The sequence below is a fragment of the Leopardus geoffroyi genome, chromosome A2, assembly GCF_018350155.1.
Source record: "Leopardus geoffroyi isolate Oge1 chromosome A2, O.geoffroyi_Oge1_pat1.0, whole genome shotgun sequence".
In the NCBI taxonomy this organism is placed as follows: Eukaryota; Metazoa; Chordata; class Mammalia; order Carnivora; family Felidae; genus Leopardus; species Leopardus geoffroyi.
This window is the reverse complement of record NC_059331.1, coordinates 4,891,034-4,908,783: the sequence shown is the minus strand read 5'-3', so window position 1 is coordinate 4,908,783 and position 17,750 is coordinate 4,891,034. Positions and strand designations below refer to the sequence as shown.

General features: G+C 47.2%; 1 protein-coding gene across 2 annotated transcripts in view; it reads left to right on the top strand.

Moving 5' to 3' along the window:
* Nucleotides 1-17,750, top strand: part of LOC123605203 (complement C3-like) — a 40,153-nt gene that overhangs the window by 15,250 nt on the left and 7,153 nt on the right. For both annotated transcript variants that reach the window (XM_045491751.1, XM_045491752.1), the window contains 12 exons: nt 1,458-1,566; nt 1,848-1,933; nt 6,594-6,736; nt 6,843-7,055; nt 9,157-9,223; nt 9,333-9,419; nt 10,176-10,379; nt 10,815-10,890; nt 11,178-11,337; nt 12,254-12,352; nt 14,515-14,671; nt 16,565-16,728. In XM_045491751.1, coding sequence (XP_045347707.1) covers nt 1,458-1,566; nt 1,848-1,933; nt 6,594-6,736; nt 6,843-7,055; nt 9,157-9,223; nt 9,333-9,419; nt 10,176-10,379; nt 10,815-10,890; nt 11,178-11,337; nt 12,254-12,352; nt 14,515-14,671; nt 16,565-16,728 — 1,565 coding nt within the window. The remainder of the gene's footprint in view (nt 1-1,457; nt 1,567-1,847; nt 1,934-6,593; nt 6,737-6,842; nt 7,056-9,156; nt 9,224-9,332; nt 9,420-10,175; nt 10,380-10,814; nt 10,891-11,177; nt 11,338-12,253; nt 12,353-14,514; nt 14,672-16,564; nt 16,729-17,750) is intronic.

Genomic DNA, 17,750 nt, shown 5'->3' with positions numbered 1-17,750 from the left:
GCATTTAGTCCATTTACATTCACAGTGATTATTGAAGGAGATGGATTTATTGTCATTGGGCTATCTACAGGTTTCGCACTTATGGTGATGTCTGAGTCCCTTGTAGTCTCTGCTGCTTTCCACTCACAGAGTCCCGCTTAGGCTCTCCTGCAGGGCTGGCTTAGTGGTCACAAACTCCTTCAGTTTTTGTTTGGGAAAGCCTTTATCTCTCTTTTTATTCTTAATGACAGCCTTGCCAGATAAAGGATTCTTGGCTGCATATTTTTCCTATTCAGCACATTGAATATTTCCTGCCACTCCCTTCTGGCCTGCCAAGTTTCAGTGGACAGGTCTGCTACTACCTTTCTGTGTCTACCCTTGTAGGTTAAGACCTATTTTTTCCCTAGCTGCTTTCAGAATTCTCTTTATCTTTGTAATTTTCCACTTTCACTATGATATGTCATGGTATTGGCCTGTTTATGTTGATTTTGAAGGGAGTTCTCTGTACCTCTTGCACTTGAATGCCTGTTTCCTTCCCCAGATGAGGGAAGTTCTCAGCTATAATTTGTTCAAATAAACCTTCTGACCCTTTCTCTCTCTTCTTCTTCTGGAGCACCTATGATACAGATTTATTTCATTTCAAGGAATCACTTAGGTCTCTAATTCTTCCCTCATGGTCTAAAATTTCCTTGCCCTCCTGTTTTTAATTTCATCATTTTCCATAATTTTATCTTCTATTTCACTTATTCTCTCCTCTACTTCTTCCATCCTTGCTGTCACTGCAGCTGGGTTATTTTGCATCTCATTTACAACATTTCTTAATCCACCTTGATTATTTCATAGTCTTTGATCTCTTCAGCAATAGATTCTTTGCTGTCTTCTATACTTTTTTCAAGCCCAGCTATCAGTCTTATGATGGTTTTTCTAAATTATTGTTCAGATATATTGTTTAGATCTGTTTTGAGAAGTTCTCTGGCTGTCATTTCATCCTGGAATTTCTTTTGAGGAGAATTCTTCCACTTCATCATTTTGGCTAGGTTTCTGATTTTTACACATTTTAATAGCTTGTTATGTATCCTGCACCTGTGAGTACCACTATATTAAGAATAGGTCATACACTGCCCGGGTCCTGGGACTTCCAGAAGTGTTTGTGGAGTGTGATCATGCACTCTGTTGCATATTTGCCTATTCTATCCCACTGCTCATGGTGGTGATGGTTTGGACCTTCCACCAGGTGTGTTTTCCTTTGTTCATTGAAGGAACCCTGGAAAAAGGAAAGGTGAGAGGAGCCTGATTCCCATACAAAGAGAAAAATGAAAGGGGCATAAAAAAAGGTTGGGAAGAAAATCAAATAAACTATAAAGTTTATTAACTATAAAGTTAATTCAGAGATGTGTAGAGATAAATATCTCTGGGGACAGTGGAGAAATGGGTGTGTTCTAAACCCATAATGCCCTCTCCTCACCCGTGCCTCCCAGGTGACTTGGATGAGGATATAATCCCAGAAGAAGTTATCATTTCCCGAAGCCAGTTCCCTGAGAGCTGGCTATGGCGCATGGAGGATCTCAATGAACCTGCGAAAGATGGGTAAGGCTGAGACACCCCCCACCTTAACCCAACCCCCAGGCCAGCTCCTATGGCAGCCCAGACTGGACCACTTCATTTGTATGTACCCTATGCACCTCTTTTCTGGAATCACTGTGCTACTCCACAACCCAGCCTAGAAAGAAAATCAAGAGTCAGGCTCCCTCCATGTGCCCAGCCCCCACCCAACCCTCCAACATGCCCCTTGGGACCCTTCCACACCAGCTTCCCCCGTACCTCTGACACCTGCCTCTTTTTAATATCCCCACTTCTCCTCCATCCAGAATCTCCACAAAGACCATGAATATATTTTTGAAAGACTCCATCACCACCTGGGAGATTCTGGCCGTGAGCTTGTCAGACAAGAAAGGTGAGTGAAGTTGGTGCCCCCATGCTCAGCAGGCAGAGATCCCAGGGACACTGGGCATTTTCTCATCCCATCCAAAGAGATCCCCTGTTTCTTGGTGTCTGACACTCTGCTCCCAGGTGACTAGAGGAGTGTCAGATCATATTCTGTGGGAACATAGTGCTTTTTGTAAATAAATTTTCTTTTGAGAAAAGTTTTAGGTTCACAGCAAAATTGAGGGGAAGATACAAAGAGTTCCCACATACCTCCATTCCACCTACCCCTTACATACAATCTCCCCCATGTTGACATGCACAGTCTCTAGAATAATTTGCAACAAAAAACACCCTTAAGGGGTGATATTGACATGTTGACAAGGATAATAGGTAAAGTGATTAAGAAAATATAAAAGAGGAAGCAGGATGAAATGCATGATTGGAACACAGACAGTCAGATTGTGAATCTTGGGTAAAAGGTATCCCAGAGAGTGGGGGATCCACCACAGGGAGCTGGCAAGCCCTGGTCTAATGTGATGATCTCAGGCAGGCCTGAGAGCAGGATGAGGAGAGAGAGGCAATAACTTTAAGACCAGATGAGTAATATTTTCATGTGATGATTTTGAAAAAAATCAATGTGAATCCAAAAAAAAAAAAAAAATCAATGATGAACAAAATATCCCCATTGTAAATAGAAGCCAGCACCACTCCGGACCATATTGGAGTTTGAGGCAAGAGGGAAAATGTGTGCCCCCTGGCCCCTGTACTTGATTTAGGTACATTTCGTGGGGGGTTTTAATATTTATTTATTTATTTTTGAGAGACAGAGAGAGCACGAGTGGGGGAGGGGCAGAGAGAGGGAGACACAGAATCCAAAGCAGGCTCCAGGCGCTAAGCTGTCAGCACAGAGCCCAATGCAGGGCTCGAACCCACAAACCTGTGAGTTCATGACCTGAGCCAAAGTCAGAGGCTTAAGTGACTGGGCCAATGAGGCGCCCCATGATTTAGTCACATTGTAAAGGTTAATTTTTTCCCTGAGCATTAAAGTAGTTGAAAAAAATATTGAAACATTAAAAAGGACATGTGAAGACTCAGGACGGGAGGCATGAATATCTCTTTCATGCGAAACCAATGTGTTTAATAATTTTGTTTTGTTACCATTTATAATACATTACACATTATTATCACTTCCCTTTCCTGGCTTCAAGATGTTCAAAACCTGCGTCTTTGCTTGTCTTTTTTAACTGAGGGAACTGAAACTGGCAGTTTCTCCTGACCGAGGGAGGGTGGTGCATGCATTCATGGGGCACATACTTTTCCCTTCGCCTGGAGCTCCAGTAACAGCTCAGCACACTTCTGGTCGGTGGCCCCCGCCCGCGTTTCAGATCAGAGCATCTTCCTATCTCCTCGTTGTCCCTGTTCGCATATGGAGGGCCTGCGTGAGGTTTCCTTGAAATAAGAAAGGTTCTTGCAGCTCGAAAAGAGAAAGTTGAAAGGCACAGTTTAGATCCCTGCTTCTGAAAGCCTGCTCCCTGAACCACTAGCAATCTGGCAAAGGTGCTTTCCCTGGGGGTTTGTAGAAATTCAGGATCTTGGACCCCACTCCTGACCTGCTGAATCAGAACCTGCATTTAACATGACCCACGGGGCGGGGAGTGGGGGGTTGTGTGTGTCTCGAGGTTGGGGAAGGCCTGTCCTGCACCAGGGTCTCTGCACCTCATCACTGATGTTGTTCTCTGTGCAATATCGGGTGTTGAGCAGCATTTGTGGCCTCTACCTAAAGACCCCAGGTTCTCTGTGCAATATCGGGTGTTGAGCAGCATTTGTGGCCTCTACCTAAAGACCCCAGGAGCACCCCACCCCCGGTTGTAACATGTCCCCCAAATATCCCCAGAAGTTGCCCGATGCCCCCGGGAGTGATGGGGTCAGCATCTTAAAGGGCCCTATGGTTTTTCTATTCTGCTCTCTGTACCTGTGTGACATCTTCTCAATACTGTTGTCTTACCAGGTACGATTATATTTTTAAGCTTATTTATTTATTTTGAGAGAGAGAGAGGCAGTATGTTTGAGGGAGGGGAAGATAGAGGCAGAGAGAGAGAAGCCCAAGCAGGCTCTGCACTGTCGGCTGTACAGGGCCCAATGCAGGGCTCGAACTCATGAACCATGAGATCATGACCTTGAGCTGAGAACAAGAGTCAGATGTGTAACCGACTGAACCACTCAGGTGCCCTGGTTGATGTTTTTTTAATTAATGGGTTTTCTTAATTTTTTAAGATATTTATTTGTTTTTGAGACAGAGACAGAGTGCGAGCGGGGGTGGCGAGGGGCAGAGAGAAGGAGACACAGAACCTGAAGCAGGCTCCAGGCTCTCAGCTGTCAGCACAGAGCCCGACGTGGGGCTCAAACCCACAAACTGTGAGATCATGACCTGAGCCGAAGTCAGACACCCAACCGACTGGGTGGGTCGGGCTCCCCCCCCCCCCGCCAGCCCTTAGGGGCTCCTAATTAATGAGTTTTCTTAAACAATTTAGGTTTACAGAAACAACCGAGAATTACCACTCACTCCTCAATTCCCCCCAATTCCCATCTCTAACCCTTTTTTGCATTAGGTGGTACCTTTGCCACAATCCCTGGGACAACACTGATACATTATCATCAGGTGCAGTCAAAAGCTCGGGTCCCCTTTCAGTGATGTACCTTCCGTGGGTTTGGACAAACATGTAGCTGTCCTTCCAGGGTCACGGAGAGTAGGCGTTTCTCTGCCTCAAACATAACACGGATGGTGTGTCAGAGGTCACTCTGTGTGTGGTTCTCTCTCGCTCCTTCCAGCTTGTTCAAGGGAAAAGCTAAGTCTGGTGCAAGGATGTCCTCATCTCCTCTGTAGGTCTTGACTGAGTTGGATTAGCAAGGAGAGAGTAGGTCTGCTGTCTGCAGACACAACGTGAGCTGGCCAGTATTTAACAAAACAAAACCGTTTTGTTTCCCTGGAGGTAGCCTCCTGTTTGTGGTGCAAAAGCTGGTTTTTCACCCACCAGAGTAAATTGAATCTGGCTTTAAGAATGTGAAAACAGGGGCTGCTGGCTGGCTCAGTTGGAAAAGCCTGTGACTCCTGATCTTGGGATTGTGAGTTCGAGACCCACATTGGGTGTAGAGATGGCCAAAGATAAACTTTTTTAAAAATGTAAAAATGAATGGTAGATAAGAAATGGTAACTACCTCCCATGACTATAACAGACCCCTGCGAGAATGAGAAATAATGACCGTAGGTTAGGAAATAAGGATTTTCAAGGCTCAAGGTTCAAGCCTCTATTTTTTTCCATTGCTGAAAAATAAGGTATATATATATATATATATATATATATATATACTAAATTTTTATGTATTTCTTTTCCTTAACTGTCTTTTTTAAATGTTTATTTTGAGAGAGAGGGGGAGAGGAAGAGCACGCGGGCAGAGAGAGAGAAAGAGAATCCTTAGCAGTCTCCACACCATCAGCTCAGAACCTGACACCAGACTCTAACTCAGGCACCCGGAAATCATGACCCGAGTGAAAATCAAGAGTCAGATGCTTAACCGACTGAGCCGCCCAGGTGCCCCAAATTTTAATACACCTTTGGTGCAACATTATTTTTATTTATTTTTTTAGTGTAACATTTCAATATGATAATGCTTTTGCAAATTTTGCTTCATCAACCGAGTGCTTCAATATAGCCTAGTAGCTGTTGGATCACAAATTAACCATCGCTTTTGCAGTCATTTTCACTGCCTGTAGATCAGCACTGTCCACCAGAAATACGATGCAGGCTGCATGTCATTTTAAATTTTCTGGGAGCCCCATAAAAAAAGAGGAGGTGACATCAATTTTATCATACATTTTCTGTAACCAAATATCTCCACAATGTTATTCTTGCAACTTGTGGTAAATACGTTGAAAAAATATGCTGAAAAATATGTTGAAAAAACCCACCATCATGCTAATGATAATGTTACAATAATCATCTATTGATATTTAAGACTAACCTTTTAATATCTCAAAATTGTGAAAGATGCATTTTGCTTTTGTTTGTACTGAGCCTTTGAAATCTAGTACATATTTATGTCTGCAGAGCATCTCAAGGAAGGTGCTCACCTTTTTATTTTTAAGATTTTATTTTTATTTATAAGTCATCTCTACACTCCACATGAGCTTGAACTCATGGCCCGAGATCAAGAATCACACCCACCATTGACTGAGCCAGTCAGTGGAAAGGCGCCCCTAGCCTTTCATTGGAAATACTTTGATCTGTATTGTAGGATTTGCAAAATGGACAGCTGAAAAGGTAGGTTGGCATATGCAAATTGTTCCAAACATGTGTTTAAAAGTTTTCTGAGCTAGCCACATTCCAAGTGCCCAGGGACCAGAGAGAGCTCAGGCTACCATTTTGGAAAGCCCAGGTATGGACCCTTCAGGTGTGCTTGAGCCCTTGCCCCCTGCACACCTACCTATGAGTAAAACTACAAGAAGAAAATGGAAACCGTACATGACAGTGACTCCCAGCTGCCACCACTATCGGTAATGTGTCACCTGTGCAATTGTTTAGCCCCTGGGCTTGCACAAACACAGGCTGAGCTTGACACAGCTCCCGCAGTGAGGGGTAAGCACTGAGAGCCTGTCCACCTTCTTCCCTTGACACTCCACTCCTGGGCAGGGATCTGCGTGGCTGACCCCTATGAGGTCACAGTGATGCAAGACTTCTTCATCGACCTGCGGCTACCCTACTCTGTCGTGCGCAATGAGCAAGTGGAGATCCGAGCCGTGCTCTACAATTACCAGGATGTTGGGGAGCTCAAGGTGGGTTCCGGGGGGGGGTGGGGGCAGAGGTATGATGGAGAGCTTGGATGGTTGGGGGAGGTGGCCGTGGCACCTGCCCTTCTGACTGATACTCTCTCCCTGGCAGGTGCGAGTGACCCTGCTCTACAACCCAGCCTTCTGCAGCCAGGCCACCGCAAGGAAACCCTATCAGCAGATTCTGGAAATTCCAGCCAAGTCCTCAATAGCCGTGCCTTTTCTCCTCGTGCCTCTGAAGGTCGGTCTACATGAGGTGGAGGTCAAGGCTGCGGTCTACAATCGTTTCCTCATCGATGGTGTCAAGAAGCCCCTGAAGGTCGTGGTGAGTCCTTGGGGCACCTGCAGTCCCTTGTCCTTTGGGAGAGGCTCCTGTCTCCCCATGCTGTCAACCCAGGTTGGAGACACTGACTCTGAGACACCAAGAGTGTCCAGTGTCCAGCTTAGGATGCTTGGGAGTCCTACAAGTTCGGAAGCAAGGCCAGGATTAGGGTAAGTGCGAAACACTTACATTTTCACTCTTTCCTAGTGATGAACATTCTCAAATATAATAGGAGATCAAGTCTTCAATAAAAATAAAAGCCTCATATCATCTTTCCTTAATATTTTCAAGCAAAATGGGAGATCATAAGAGCAACAGTGTTTTAATGCAATATTGTAAGGAATCAAAATTAATGCCAAAAAATCCATGATACACAAAAGATCAAAATTTTAAATAGAGACAGTGCCAAGTCAAACCACAATAGGAGCCCGAAGCTAAAGGACAAATGAAGGCCCCCATCTACGTGTCTTTTTTAATGGTTGAAATTGTTTAGTGGTTAATTTTCCCCCGTAATGTTAAAGTCATTGAAATAACAATGAAACATTAAAAAGCAAATGATTTAGTGTGGAGGTTCCTGAGAAAATTAAAAATAGACCTACCCTATGACCCAGCAATAGCACTGCTAGGAATTTACCCAAGGGATACAGGAGTGCTGATGCATAGGGGCACTTGTACCCCAATGTTTATAGCAGCACTCTCAACAATAGCCAAATTATGGAAAGAGCCTAAATGTCCATCAACTGATGAATGGATAAAGAAATTGTGGTTTATATACACAATGGAGTACTACGTGGCAATGAGAAAGAATGAAATATGGCCCTTTGTAGCAACGTGGATGGAACTGGAGAGTGTGATGCTAAGTGAAATAAGCCATACAGAGAAAGACAGATACCATACGTTTTCACTCTTATGTGAATCCTGAGAAACTTAACAGAAACCCATGGAGGAGGGGTAGGAAAAAAAAAAAAAAAAAAGAGGTTAGAGTGGGAGAGAGCCAAAGCATAAGAAACTCTTAAAAACTGAGAACAAACTGAGGGTTGATGGGGGGTGGGAGGGAGGGGAGGGTAGGTGATGGGTATTGAGGAGGGCACCTTTTGGGATGAGCACTGGGTGTTGTATGGAAACCAATTTGACAATAAATTTCATATATTAAAACAAAAAAAAAACAAAAATAAAGGATAACAGAACCTAACTCAAAAAAAAGAAAGAAAATGATTTAAAATTGAGAGTGTTATTTTACAGTGAAATATCTTATTTATACCCAAACTAGAATTTATTATAATGTATTATATATTATATATATATATATTATTATTATTATATAATTATATATAGTTATTATTATATATTTCTTTCCTTAATGGAACAAACTCTTTTTTTTTCTTTTAGATTTTATTTTTAAGTAATCCCCATGCCCTATGTGGGACTCAAACTTACAACCCCAAGGTCAAGAATCCCATGCTCTTCCATCCAGGCAGACAGGAGCCCCCAGGAGCACAATCTTAATTATCCCTTTAACAGGGGTCCCAGTGTGGCACCAATGGGAAGAAACCCAAGAGGGCGCTGGAGCCTGCACAAGGCTCCCCAGAGCCAGTGTGTCCACAACTCCCAATTCTGCACCCTCTGATGCTGGTAGCTTGAAATCTACCGTGGCAGGGATGTTCGCAGGATGGAAACTGCCAGGGCCACAAATCAGGATCTTTTCTTCCTGGAGAGATGGCTATCAAATGTTTACCAGCATGCCATGGAGGAGACTGGGTCTCCAAAGGAAAATGTGTGCATTAGTACCAGCTTCAAGGAGAATGTGTGATGGAAGGGCACAAACAGCAGCAGTCCAGCATGGAAGGAGAGCTTCACTTGGGACATTGATAATAAGATAGCCCCTAGTTTAACTGAGCGCTTACTAAGTGCCAGGCATTGTACTCAGTACTTTATGCACATTCTTTTATTTTAAGGACATTTGAGAGGCAGTGGGGGTAAACTGACTCCTAGTCACAGAACTAGGATGGGTGATGCCATCGTGCCTATGCCCTGCTGATCAGCTGTGTCTGTTCTTTCATTCACCTGACTTCCCCCTCCCCCATCCCATCCCAACACTGTTCAGCCTGAAGGGATCAGAGTCAACAAAACTGTGGCCGTTCACACACTGGATCCAGAAAACCGGGGCCAAAGTGAGTCAGCCACAGCAGAAGGGTCGAGACCTGTGGGTGCGGGGTAGGGGGAGAGGCAGGGCCTTGTGGGAGAGGGTGACGCCATGGGTCCTTCCCATTCCACTGGCAGACGGAGTGCAGCGAGAGGAGGTCCACGCCGCAGACCTCAGTGACCAGGTACCAGACACAGATTCAGAGACCAGGATCCTCCTGCAAGGTGAGCTGCCACTGACCCTCGCCCAGGAAGGCACAGCTCTGGAGAAGGGGACCTAATTTCTCCGAATTCTGGGCATGTATACTACCGTGCGTCCCCTGCCTCCACTACAGCTAGAACAGCAGGCCACCTCCCTGATCTGTTTTATAGAGGGTTCCAGGCAGTATTTAGTTCAGCAAATAGCCTTTGCTGATAGAGAAGCTTAAATGAGCAACAGTATAGTTCAAGAGCAGGAAATTCTGGAACTAATTGCCTGAGTTGGACGACTGGAGCCAGAAGGGAAAAGAAGTTCCTGGAAAAGCACCTTGTAACCTGTAAGCTGTAAGGTTTTGGGGAGAGACCCTTGGTTTTCTCATCTGTGATGGGGTGAATAATAGTACCTATATCAAAGGCTTGTTGAGAGGATTAAATGAGATACTGTATGATGTTTCTCTAGAACAGCGCCTGGCAACAGCATGAAGCATGATCTAAGTATTGGTGACGATTGTTCTGGAATTAATTTGCCACTTGTGACAAGAGGCTCAGGGAGCAGATTTCTGTGAAGCATAAGACTCCCTTCCCTACAAATGTTGACACCCTCCCCACTCCCCTACCCCGCCTCGTACCTCCTACCATCACGTCCCCTCAGCCCCCAACTGCCCCTGACCTCTTTGGCACTGGCTGCCTGGAGCCTGGGATCGCTGGGGACAGCCCTGCCCCTTCTCACGCCACCCCATGGTGGGTGAGTTGCTTGAGCCCTGTCTTCCTGCTGGGTTGCAGGGACCCCGGTGGCTCAGTTGACTGAGGATGCCATTGATGCGGAGCGACTGAAAAACCTCATCGTGATCCCCTCGGGCTGTGGGGAGCAGAACATGAAAAGCATGACGCCCACCGTCATTGCCATCCATTACCTGGACCAAACGGAGCAGTGGGAGAAGTTGGAACCCACAAAGCGAAAGGAAGCCTTGCAGCTCATCGAAAAGGGTGGGTCTGCCTGGGAGACCCTCTCTGCTCCAGCCACCTCCAGAGCAGGGTCCTCCCTGAGACCCAGGCCCCTTTCCAGGCCACGCCCTTCCTCTAAGCTCCTCCCCTTTCAGGATCCCTTCTTTTCAAAGACCTCCCCTGACCATTGCCCTCTCTGAGACCCTGGGCCCCTCTGAGCTCTCTAGAACTCCCTCTCTCACTGAGGCCCCCTTGCCCTGAACCCCCTTGAGATCCTTCGCCTCTCTGAACCCCTCTCCTCTGAGAACTCCTTCCCCTTTTAGAAGCCCCTTCTGCTCTCCCAAAAGACTTCCTTGCTCAGTCCTGAGCCCCCTCATTCCTCCCTGAACCCCTGTCTCCCGCCTCAGAGAATCCTTGTCCCCTCAGCCCCTCCACTCGGCCCCTGCTCCTCTGGAGACACTTCTGGCTTCCCTGCAGGGTACTCCCAGCAGCTGGCCTACAGACAGGACAATTCGGCCTATGCGGCCTACCTGGACAGGAAGCCCAGCACCTGGTGAGCGGTTCTGGCACCCCACTGAGCAGGCCCGCCTGGGGTGTTCCAGCCAGGTGTCGCCCGAACACCCTGTGGTATGGACCCTCAGCCCACAGAGATGAGCCACCCACCTTGAGCTGCCACGTGGCCTGTGGACATCAAGCGCCCCCTGTGGCTAGGCTGGCGCCTGACTTGGGTGGGGAAGCTGGGCCAGCCTGTAGGCCCCGCCCCTCTCTGCTCATTGGTTTCCTGGAATGGCAGTCTCTGGATCCCGGAGGCGATTGGCTGACGCTTTGTGCCGCCCACAGGCTGACAGCCTACGTGGTCAAGGTCTTCTCTCTGGCAGCCAACCTCATTGCCATTCAGGCCGATGTCATCTGCGGGGCGGTCAAATGGCTGATCCTTCACAGGCAGAATCCTGACGGGGTCTTCCGGGAAGATGCGCCCGTAATGTCCCAAGCAATGACTGTAAGAAGCATGGGTTTCGGGCAAGCTAGGGGAGGGACGACTGGAGTCACAGGATAGACAGGAGAAAGGCTACCCCTTCAGCTGAGAGTGTCACTTTCCCAATGCAAAGACCAGAGACCTTCAGAGGCTAGTGCAACACCGAAGTCCCTCCCCCTTCACTCTGAAAATATAGAACCCTTCCCAGCTCTGGTTCTCCAAATGTGGTCCCCAGGCCAGTAGCTGCATAATCACCTTCAAAATTGTTAGAAAAGTATGATCTCAATACAGACTTGAGATGCAGGAATCAGAAACTTCAGGAGTAGGGCCTAGGAATCACAATTGCTACAACCCCCCCCCCTCCCCCTGCCATGAGGTGCTGATGCACGCATAAGGTGGAGAATCACTGCCTTAGCCTGACATTTCGGATTTCCAATCTCACACCATCCCCCTACCCCCATCACATGCCATCTGTACTGCAAGGAGCTTTGCTGTATCCAGCCACAGGGCCTTTGCACATGCTGTTCTCACTGTCTGGCATGCCAGCCCTGGTCATCCCACAGGGAAATCTTTCCTGATCTCCACATCTGAGTCACACTGCCAGGTTCCATTCTCAATGCCACATCCTCTTCTCCTCCTGCACAGCACTCACCAATTTGTAACGATATGTCTACTGGTGAGCCAATTGGTTCATGTCTGTCTCCCCTACTAGATGGGGAGCACTGTGGGGGTTGGGGCTGGTGTCTAGTTCTTGCCCACCATCTTATCCACAGCACCAGCAACAATTGCTGAATCAATGAATACTGAAAAATGTGGCCCACCTAGGGAGATACTGCTGAGAGACTCAACCCTGCCTTGACCTGCTGACCCTACAAGAGGTTTGGTCAGCATGTGGGGACACAGTGGTCATACTATCCTTGTTTCTTGGTTCCCATTCTAGGGTGGCTACCAGGAGAATAAGGAGAAGGATGTATCCCTCACAGCCTTTGTTCTCATTGCATTGGAAGAGGCTAAAGATATTTGCAAGCAAAGGGTCAATGTAAGTGTCCACCCACCCTCTCCTTCTCGCCTCCCTACCCACGGCACATCCACCTTGGAGGGTGAGGTGTTACATTAGGGTGATTCCCGGTCCTCCCAGTGCAATAGCAGCCACCACAGCACCCATAATAGCCATAAAACCATAATAATTCCCAGCATTTTTTGAGCAGTTAACTAAGATGCTCATCTAAGTGCTGCACATGCTAAGTCCGACAATCCTTCTAAGAGTCCGAGACGTAGGCTACTCTTCTTATCCCCAGGTTACAGAGGAGAAAACTAAGACAGAAAGAGATCAAAGAATGGGTCCTTTCTGCCTGCTTTACCCTGTCCAGAGAGTGTCAGCCAATTTCAACAAAAGCCCCCTCAGCCTGCTTTCCCCATCACTGCTACATGATCAGTGCAGCATACCTTGCTGCTTCCCTGAAGAAAAGGCACAACCCAGACCCAAGAACACATCAAGGCTACTCTCTTAGTTCAGGAGATCTTTTAGGAAATTTTCCAAGGGGCCCATGACCCCAAAAAGGAAATGATTACAAATATTGGCTCACGGCTGTCTCTTTTTCCTCTGGTTTTGGTTCTGAAGCAGAGAAGCTTAGAAAGATGGACTCCCCAGAGTCTCTGCAATTACTCCCTCTGCTTTGTCCTGGGGTTTGAGAGTGGTTTGTTTGACCTTAACTTGCCAAGTTAGAGAGCCCAGGATTTTACCTCAGGCAGCTGCCCCTCCCTTCATCAGACTCAAGATAGAGGGGACAGGGCTGTTGACTTGAGGGCCTCAGAGGGACCCAGGCCGTTCTGGGCCCAATAATTCCTCTCTCCCTGCCACCCAGCCTGCTCGGCAGAACTTGGCTGCCTTCCTTGGGGAAATAGCCAGACCAAACCTAGAGCTTTCAGATTCCCATAGGGGAAATTCTGATTGGCCCACCCGGGGTCAGGTGGTCATACCTGGACCAATCAGCTGAGGCCAGGAAGTAGGTCTTACTGAGCAAATATGGCTACTTCCACTGTGGCCGAGTGAATGAAAGACCGAAGTTTCTGCAAAAGTCAAGAGTAGATGGAGGACAGGCAGCTGGCGGGGAAAGGATTAGGTTCTGCTGCAAGGCACCAACATTTCCTCTACAAAATGGCAACACTATGCCTGAGTATAGCATAGGCTGTAGACCCAGATTACTGGGATGCAGATGAAGAGTGTGCTGGGATCAGTCTGTGAAAGCCAACTGTTAAACTTCCAGGACTTTCACAAGCTAGTTGTTAAACACAATCATTCTTTTCAAGCAAATTATGTAAACTGACTTTAGACTAAACACTAAGCATTAAAAGCAAAGGTAAGAAACACTCAAAACTCATCACTTCCTGGTTGTTTTATTACTCTCCCTCATTATCTATGACAAATCTATCCATCTCGAGGTTATGTACCTATAAGGTGGAAATGCGATCTAATTCTGTGCTACTGCCCCCCTCCCCCAACTCTGCATTCACTGACTCCACATGGTTTGAAATTGGCCACGGTAATATTTACACCAAGAAAGTTCGCGAACGCTGCACGTCATGTCTTCCTCCTTCCATCATCTCTCTGGGTCTCAATCTTGTCATTCGTGCAGTAGAGATGATGATGAAAATAATGCCAACCCCGTAGGATCCTGAAGTTCAGCGATTGCCTGTGTGACTGCCATATAGTAAGTGTTAGCTGTGAAGCTGATGATTAGAGAAGAGGTTTCCCAGTGGGGTGCTGAAGCTGGGTCATACTAGGTCATGAGTGTCTATCTGCGACACATATTCTCCCCTTTATGTTCAGGGCCATTACGTTGGTAGCTTGAAATTGCCCACAGTGGGAGCATTTACACCACAGTAATTGGCAGGCGGTAAAACAGACCTCTGGCCCCCATACACACTCCAGAGAGCTGGTGCTTAAACTGTTACCAAAACACCACTGGGTATATAAACTGTCCCAGGCACATCAGAGTTACTCAGCAACGAGGCAGTTCACGGATACTAAAATGTCTGGAAAACCCAAAAAAGAAAAAAAAAAAAAGACAGATTCTAAACAAATATGTCCCAAGGACAGAATCCTTCCTCATACCCAAGAATTGGCATTTGTGTGATGCTTACCAGCTCTCTGTGGTTGCAATGTCCAACTTACCAGAGAACCAATCCTTTTTCTCACAGAGCCTGGAAAAGAACATCAATAAGGCAGGCGATTATATTGAATTCCACTATAGGAACCTGCGGAGACCATATTCTGTGGCCATTGCAGGTTACGCCCTGGCCCGATTAGGCAGGCTGAAGGAAGATCTCCTCGAAAAATTTCTGAGCACAGCCAAAGGTGAGTGGCAGCCTGGTGAAGAACAGAGGAATGCATGGCCATGGTTTGGTGGTGGTCATCTTGAGCTGGCATGTGTGGCTCTAAGCTATGCTACGATGGGCAGCTTCAGGTTGAGCTGGAGTGGATGGTGCTAAGCCCTGCTGGCTGAATGGCTCTGAGGTGTCAGAATCCTCACTGTAAGCTACACAAGAAGGTAGCATCATTCATTCAACAGCTATGTTTTGAGCACTTGCTATGACACAGGAACAAGGACGTGGGCTCTGACATCAGACAGACCCAAATTCAAATCCCCCTCTGCCACATTCTCACTGTGCGACTTTGTAAAAGTCACTGACCCTCCCTGGACCTCACCTGAAGAAGATACTTACATCATAGGTTCTTGACAAGATTGAAGGAGTAATGTAGGCAGAAGGTCTAGCATACAGTGAGAGCTCTATTCTGATGTGTTGTCATCATTATCTCAAGGGTAATTAGGATTAGATAAGATAATGCCATAGGGAATTTAGCACAGTGCCCAGCACACAGTGAGCACTTAATCATTGGCTCAGGTAATATACTGCATCAGGTTTGCACTCACTGATGTAACATATGTCAGTACATATACTGAGGTGGTTTAGCACAATGGAAGCTTGTTGTTGGTGGACAGCTCTCTTCCAGACACTCATGTGGAGATCTGGGCCTCTATCTTTTCATGACTTTGCCACCATGGGGTGCTTGGGATCCACTCCATCTAAGCATAAGGGGAAACGGTCAGGTGGATCATTCAAGGGAGGTAGACCAGGCATGGAAGGGGCCCCTAACATTGCCAGTGTCCATTCCATCATCCAGAGTTCAGTCATGTGGCTGCACCTGCCTGCAAAGACATATGGGAGATGCATTGCAACTGTGTGCCCAGGAGGAGGGAGCAGTGTTTTGTTTTTTTAATGTTCATTTATTTTGAAAGAGAGGGCATGAGCAGGGGAGAGGTAGAGACAGTGGGAGACAGAGAGTGCAAAGCTGGCTCTGTGCTGACAGCAGACATCCTGATGTGGGGCTTGAACTCCTGAACCGTGAGATCATGACCTGAACCAAAGTTGGAAGCTCCACCGACTGAGCCACCCAGGTGTCCCTGAGGAGGGAATGCTTTTTTTTTTTTTTTTCAACGTTTATTTATTTTTGGGACAGAGAGAGACAGAGCATGAACGGGGGAGGGGCAGAGAGAGAGGGAGACACAGAATCGGAAACAGGCTCCAGGCTCTGAGCCATCAGCCCAGAGCCCGACGCGGGGCTCGAACTCACGGACCGCGAGATCGTGACCTGGTTGAAGTCGGACGCTTAACCGACTGCGCCACCCAGGCGCCCCCAGGAGGGAATGCTTTTTAATGATGATCTCTGCCACAAGTGCTTTCGTGGGCACTTGGGACATCGCAGTGAACACAGCACAGCCTCTACCAACATGGTTCACACTCCAGTTGAGGAAACAAAGAGTAAATAGATTGCTATAGAGCATCACAGTGCTAGGACAGGACAGCACATGATGTTTTAAGAGACAGAGGGAGGGCCTCACAAACTCTTGGGGTGCCATTGAAGCTGAATTGTGCAGGATGGGATTAACCAGGAATACATAGAGGGTACAGAATGTGAAAAGGCCCAGCAAGTAAGAATGACCATGGAAAGTTTAGCTCCACTGTAGATCAGTGGAGCTGCAGCTGAGAATTGAAATGGAAGAGTGAAGGTTAATGAAAGAAGAGAGTGAGGGAGGAGCCAGCAGATTGAGGGCCTTGGATGTCAGTCAGGACACCTGAACACCAAGAAGTCTATTGTGAGTCTTTTTCTGAGTTTTCTTGAGCCATCTCAGGCTGGACTGTGCAGTGAGCATGGGGAACGGGATGCGGGGGGTGCATCTCTTTGCAGAGAAGACAAGTTGGGAGGAGCCTGGCAAGCACCTCTACAACGTGGAGGCCACATCCTATGCCCTCTTGGCCCTGCTGGTGCTCAAAGACTTTGACTCTGTACGGCCCATCGCCAGCTGGCTCAATGAGCAGAGATACTACGAAGGTGGCTATGGCTCCACCCAGGCAAGTGACCCCATATCCCCCAGGCACCTGCATGCCAACCTCCTCTGGCTTCCCACTGGTCTCCTAGAGAACATGTTAACCAAGAGGGGCAGTCCTTCTGTCCCACAAGCCACAGTGGCTGTAATGGAATTGAGAGGTCAGGATTTTTTAGTTGTGAACCCACTGGTGGATTCCAGACTACATTCTGGATGCCCAAGCTGTGTTCTGAGCCTCCTGATATCTAGACCAGGATCTCAGTTCCACCAGCTCCCACTGTTAGTTCATCTTACTGTGGGTTCTAGATCATGTTCTTGGACATCATCTAGGACATCATATAAGCCTCTCTGACCCAGGAGAGTGGGTTCTAGGACACGGTTTCAATAGCCTCAGTCTCCAGTTGACCCCTTTCTTCCTGGAAAGCTGCCAGTCTCTGTCCATTTGAAATCTAGAACATATGATCAGTATCCCCAAGATCCAAATTCATTCCTTTTTTTTTTTTTTAATTTTTTTATTTTAACGTTTATTTACTTTTGAGACAGAGAGAGACAGAGCATGAGCAGGGGAGGGGCAGAGAGAGAGGGAGACACAGAATCTGAAACAGGCTCCAGGCTCTGAGCTGCCAGCACAGAGCCCGACACGGGGCTCAAACCCACGGACCACAAGATCATGACCTGAGCCAGAGTCGGACGCTTAACCGACTAAGCGACCCAGGAGCCCCTCCAACTTCATTCCTTTTACACAAATGGGTTCTAAACACATTCTCAGTGGCTCCAAATCTTTGTCCTAGACTCTGCCCTGGATGGATTGTGCCATATTTTCAACGGTGCTAGAGTTTCAGTCCTATACCTACAATTTCTGGTGGATTCTAGACCTCTTCTCAGTGTGTCCAAGCTCTTGTCTAAGCCACTGTCCCTTGGATAATCAAGAACAAGTCCTCAGTGTCTAACAACCCCTAATCTTATCCTCACCTTCTCTGGGGCAGGGGGTCCTAAGCTATAGTCCCAGTACCCCCTTCCCTCTGATCTGAGTCTCTTCCTTCCCCA